The sequence below is a fragment of the Brassica oleracea genome, chromosome C4, assembly GCF_000695525.1.
Source record: "Brassica oleracea var. oleracea cultivar TO1000 chromosome C4, BOL, whole genome shotgun sequence".
In the NCBI taxonomy this organism is placed as follows: Eukaryota; Viridiplantae; Streptophyta; class Magnoliopsida; order Brassicales; family Brassicaceae; genus Brassica; species Brassica oleracea.
In genome coordinates this window covers 20,132,333-20,138,082 of record NC_027751.1, presented here as the reverse complement: position 1 = coordinate 20,138,082, position 5,750 = coordinate 20,132,333, and the positions used below count along the sequence as shown (strand labels likewise).

General features: G+C 42.8%; 1 protein-coding gene across 1 annotated transcript in view; it reads left to right on the top strand.

Annotated features, from left to right (window-relative positions):
• Window positions 1-2,093: 2,093 nt before the first annotated feature.
• Window positions 2,094-5,750, top strand: part of LOC106338342 — a 12,516-nt gene continuing 8,859 nt past the window's right edge. The window contains exons 1-2 of the mRNA XM_013777345.1: window positions 2,094-2,144; window positions 2,565-2,711. Coding sequence (XP_013632799.1) covers window positions 2,094-2,144; window positions 2,565-2,711 — 198 coding nt within the window. The remainder of the gene's footprint in view (window positions 2,145-2,564; window positions 2,712-5,750) is intronic.

Below are 5,750 nucleotides of genomic sequence, written 5' to 3'. Positions count from 1 at the left end.
CGTGGTGGTAACTTCAATGTGAAAGGCCTGAAGCAGCTGTTGAAACCAAAGAATCTCACGAGTAGTATCAGCAAGACTCATGTACTCTGCTTCCGTACTACTACGGCTGGCCACTTTATGTTTCTGCAAACGCCGGCTTATCAGGGAATTGTCAATGTAGATGATATATCCAGTAATAGAAATGCGAGGGTCAGGACATGTTCCCTAGTCTGCATCAGAAAATGCGTTCAAGCACAACTCATAGGAAGTAGAGTAGAAAACATCTTGACCAGGATTAACCTTGTTAGGGTATTTTTGTGTACGTGTGATTCGTGCTAAGCTCTACGAAATGATAGGGAGAAGGAGACATGTCGTTTTAGTACATTCTCCTTCTTCGATTGTTGATAAACCAGGAGAGCCGGCTTTAGGAAACTGTCATATGGGTATGGGCCAGTATATGTCGTCAGTGTCATAGTAGCAGCATGAGATATTGGCTGTTAGGTAGGAGCTGCCTATCTACAGTGAAGGCTGCAGGGTCTTCATGATCTATACTCGATGGTTCCTGCTTCTAAAAGTATCTTCTGGGAGCTATGTCGTGGAACCATGGAAGGTGTTTGGATTTATAGATGCATCCTTCAGTGAGGATTGCCTACGTGCCTGCCCTTCAGTGAGGGATCAAGCCATTCGTAGTTCATATTAATAGAGGTGCGTAGCCTAGATGGGTATGTGGCCTTGTTGTGGGGGCATAGCCTTGTTGTGGGCACATAGTCTTGTGGGCATATAGCCTTGTGGGCACATGGCCTAGTGGGCACTTGACCTAGTGTAGCCTTCTGAGAACACGGCCTTGTAGTTGATAGGAGTCGTTTGGTCTAGAGGGTATGGAGCCGAATCAGATGGTAGACTAGTCGGTATGCTTCAATGAGCCTGATATGTCGATGTGCTTCAGTGAACACGGAGTGTTCCTGCTGATGGGCAGAAGATCGTGGTCTGAACTAATAGATGGAGTTGTAGACGTGCTGCAATGAGCATAGAACTTCATTTGGTTAATAGTAATCGAAGAAGAAGGTTGTGGGAACCAAAATTCGCACTGTCGATTTTCGTTAAATTAGGAAAACTAGGAAACCCTAAATTTTCCAGAGGTCCCAGATATCTGCTAAACCACACGCCAAACAATCAGAACACGAAAAAATAGACTAAGTATAACATTGATATAACGAAAAGAGAGTAAAGAAGATCTTATTCTGTATTTGCGTATAAGCGTTTACAACAGGTAAAGCCTCGGCCGTCAGAGCTGCCGGCGAGATCCTAGTTCTAATCACCTAAACTTGAAAACCTAGTTGAGTCGCAGCTCGAAAACAAAAACGAAAAATTGCCTAAATTGCTCTAAGTGCTAAGTTTGCTGTGAATGTAGAGTTATCTCCCTTTGCGCCTCTCGCCTTTGCATCCCTTATATACTCCTCCGAGGTCGATTTGGGCCTTCTTTTTTTTTGCTTCTGGGTCGAGTTTATCCTTTGGCGGAAATATTCCCTTTTCCCCGATCTTTGTGATTATCCTTTGAAACTTTAACATTTATCTTCCAACTTGACATTTATCTTTTCTCGCAAACATTCGATAAAACTTCATAGCAACTTTGGGCCGACTTTTTGTTAAAAAATCGTAAGTGGGCTTCTGCCGCGTTTTAGACCTTTTTGACCGTTTTTCGACGAAAACGTTTTTACAATTTTCTTTTCGGAAAAGTAACCTACGGTACGACGCCGATTTTACAAGATAGTCTGAATCAATCGTATAGTCGAGACAACCATGGTGTTAATTTTTACTGTTATCGTCTTTATACGATCGATCGGAACTTAAACCAGAAAATAAGCTTTTGCCGTTTTTTCGTAAAGTTTCGACTGTAACTCCGATCGAGACGAAACAAGAGACAGTCCGACCGAGACCCGAAGGGGGGAGTTCCGGAGACGAGAATGCCTGGTTCTGGATTGATCCAACTCGGTGAAGGCGAAGCTCGACAAGACTGATCCAACTCACCGTTGGGCGAGTTAGAGACAGAACATCCAACCTCCCCAACGGCGAGTTGGATTGTTTGATCCAACTCGCCATTACGCGAGTTGGACATGGTTCGTCCAACTCGCCCAACAACTTCTCCGAAGGGTCAGACGATGCTGGTTTGGTTGTTCCGATGCTTGGGAATTGTTCGTTCGACGGTTTAAATGGTCCCTTGTCGGGCAATAGTCTTAAGAATACGAAGTTTTAGTTTTCCATATTCTTATTTTTCTTTTAGAAAGGTTTTTCGAGAACTTTTCGACATTGATTTCGTCGCTACCGATTTTGACCCCAACAGTTAGCCCCCAAGCTCGCAAGTTTCGAGCTAGATTCTCGCGTGCGTTTAGGTAGGTTAGGAAAGTTAGGCGGGATCAATGGTCGAAAGTCCGAGGTTGAATAGTATATTTTCCTTTCCTATAAGTATGTGGAGTAAGTTTTCAAAATCTTTACATGCTCATTTCCACAAGAATTTCTTAAGGTAGAAAATTCTTTCTTTCCCTATCTTTCCCTTTGATTTTTTTGTTATTATGTCTCAAAACTAGAGATCTTCAGACCACGTTTTGCCTTCCTGCTTCGATCCTAAGAGCCTTGAAACTTCAGATGGCCAAACCGTCATAAAGACCGAGTTTGTGGCGCATTCGGTTGATCCTAAAGAAGCCGACGTGTACTTGATGATTACGTACGGCCAGGTGATTCCCCCAACTGATTCGTGCCTTGCTCCTAAGACAAATAACGATAGATTCGCTGGCTATCCGAGCTATAGCCATCCTTCGTACCTCGAAATCGGTCGATGCTTCTGCCGTGTTCCAGACTCGGGGGAGTTACGACTTCCACAGGCAGGGGAACGCATTCACGCTCCTCTGGATGGTTACTTCGCGCACACGGCTCAGTCGCTACGTAGCGACCGAGCACGCACACGGCTCAGTCGCTACGTAGTGACCGAGCTCAAGCCTAGCTAGCGACCGAGCTCCAACCAATCTCGGTCGCTACGTAGCGACCAAACCTTCCCAAAACGTCGATACGACACGAATCCATGAATTCTCGCCTACTCTTTAATGCTATCTCCCGTAGTCCATGGCTAAACCATTATTTGTTTCTCATCACTCGAATTCATCAGTCAAACTTTATGATAAATACCGCGGGAAGTTTGTTTTTATCGAAGAAACCGTAATAAACGTTTCGAGTCAAAGACGGCCCAATAAGACCTAAAACGCAACTCGAAGCCCACTTACGATTTTTTAACTGAAAACCCATAAGCCTTATGACGGTTTATGCTCGGTTCGTAAGGCAAGATAAATGTCAAGTTTCCGCAGATAAATTTGAAGTTTCTGAAGATAATCACGAAGATCGGGAAAATTGGAATATCTCAATTTTTAAGCTATGACGGCTTAAGGGCAGAAGGAGAAAGGCACAAACCGACCTAGGAGCAAGTATATAAGGAGTCCTAGGGGAGAGACAAAGGGGAGGAGAGACACAGAAAACTCTCGGCACTTAGAAACTTGGAGGCATTATTCGCGACATGTTCTGTTTCTATGACTGGCACCCGTTTACCAGACGAACGCGCACAAGCAGTTTGATCTCTTGGTTCACTCTTGAACTATGTTTGGCTTGATCCTCGAAAGGGGTACGTAGGCAGCCTTTCATAAGGTTCAGTCCGAAATCAATCAAAACCGTTTTCATATCTTTTTCGTCTTCTGTTATTGAGCTGCGACTCAACTAGGTTTAAGATTTTAGGTTGCTAGAACTAGGTAATTAGCTGACAGCTCTTGCGGCCGAGGCTTTTATAATCTCTTGTAATGATCGCAACGCTCTTACGCGGATTCAAAATAAGATCTACCTTTTCTATCAATTCGTTTTGCTATATTTTCATATTTTCTGTATTTATTTGGTCACTTGTCGTTGGCTCTCGCTGAGAATCCGGGACCTCAGGGAAAGTTAGGGTTTCCTGACTTTCCTCCGATTACGGATATCGACGGTGTGAATTTCGGTTCCCACAGTTTGGCGCTAAAAAGGGGGGGGGGGGTACAGATTACTCTAACTCATAGCCGCAAAACGCTTGATCAAAAGAATATCTGGAAATACGAATGACAAAATCGCAGTTCGCAACAACGCTTGTAAGACAACTCTAGCTGCTACTGCGCCTATGGCTAACGCTTACGCAAACGCCACAGCCCTTGAAAAAATCGAAAACCTAGCCACGACTTTTCGCCACAGGAAGTGCAATGAAACGAGCTCGCGATTTCTCTGTCTAAACATAAAGGGAAACGATAAATTTTATCAAACCCCGTAAGTTTGGCTCATTACTGAACTAAAGAAGTCTCAACGTGTAAGGGTTTTACAAAAACACATTTTCCTAAAACTTTTCGGAAAAGTAAAACTTGCTCTCCCCAAAACCACAGAAAAACAATAGGTTAATCGCGAAAAAAGGAAGCACAGCAAATCGGGTACATAACTCACCGCTCTACTTCTTCCGAATATCTTGCGGAAAAACCCTAGGTTAGTCCCGGAGAAAAAAAGGAAGCACAGCAAATCGGGTACACAACTCGCCGCTGTACTTCTTCCGAATATCTTTCAAAAAGACCCTAAATTAATCGTAGGAAAAGGAAAGCACAGCCAATCGGTTACGAAACCCCCGCGGCTGTACTGCTTCCAAATAACTTTCAGAGAAACGAAGTTGATTTCCATAGAATCACTCGAAACCTAAAACGATTGACAAAGACTAAATAAAGCAAAACAGGAGATCGTATCCCCACCGCTAAAACGTTTTCTGAAGTCTAAGATTTCATAAGAATTCAAGTATCACTTCCATAGTAACAAATTCCGCGAGTTGTTGATGTTTGTCACCTAAATCATTCTTCGGAAAAAACTACTCGAAACTTCCACGGATCAATCCCATGGATAAAAGAAAAATTTCTGGCTAAGTTTGGTTGCAATAATTAACCTCGTCACGGCTCTCGTAGAGCCAAAACTTGAAAACTTCTTTACGGAACAAATCTCGTAAAAATTAAGCTCGACAACATTTTACAAAACAACTTTCGAAAAATTAAAATCGATAACATTTTTTGCGAAATAATCGTTGTAAAATTAAACTCTATATTATTTTTCGGAAAAACATTCGTAAAACTAAAATTGGCAACATATGACAACCTTCGAAAATCTAACGACGATCGTAGAAAAGGATTCTCGGATAAGGAAAGAGATGGAGCGAAATCCGAGAATCAAAATTCGCCCATCCACCTCGCTCCACGGTCTCACCATCCTTCCTCTCTCGCCTTGATCTGTGGCCAAAACCTCATCACCTAGCGAGTCTTCCTGATCTTTCTTGGCATCTCTCAATCGTCCCTGGCTATTCCTAAACGCTAAAAAGTTTTCGACGAGATGGTTATTCATCTTCGTAAATCCAATGTACTAAGATTTAAACATGGATCACGAAAACCACAGTATTGGCAGCAGCCAAAACGCGGCCAGGAAAGCAGAGAAGTCCAGGAAGAATTAATATTCTTACTATTCGAAGTGGGCAGACAGACACAAAAACAGAAGGGCAAATGAGCAAGCAAAACGGAGAAGAGGCTAACCCGAATCTTCGAGAGAACTAAGGTATTTCCGACTTGAAATTTTTGAAATCGGACTTGGAAGTTTCGTAGGAAATTAAATTACTAAGAAATAAAAATGCCTTTGAGACTGCCATAGAACTTTAGAGAACTTAAAACCTAGGTGGATAGTATAGC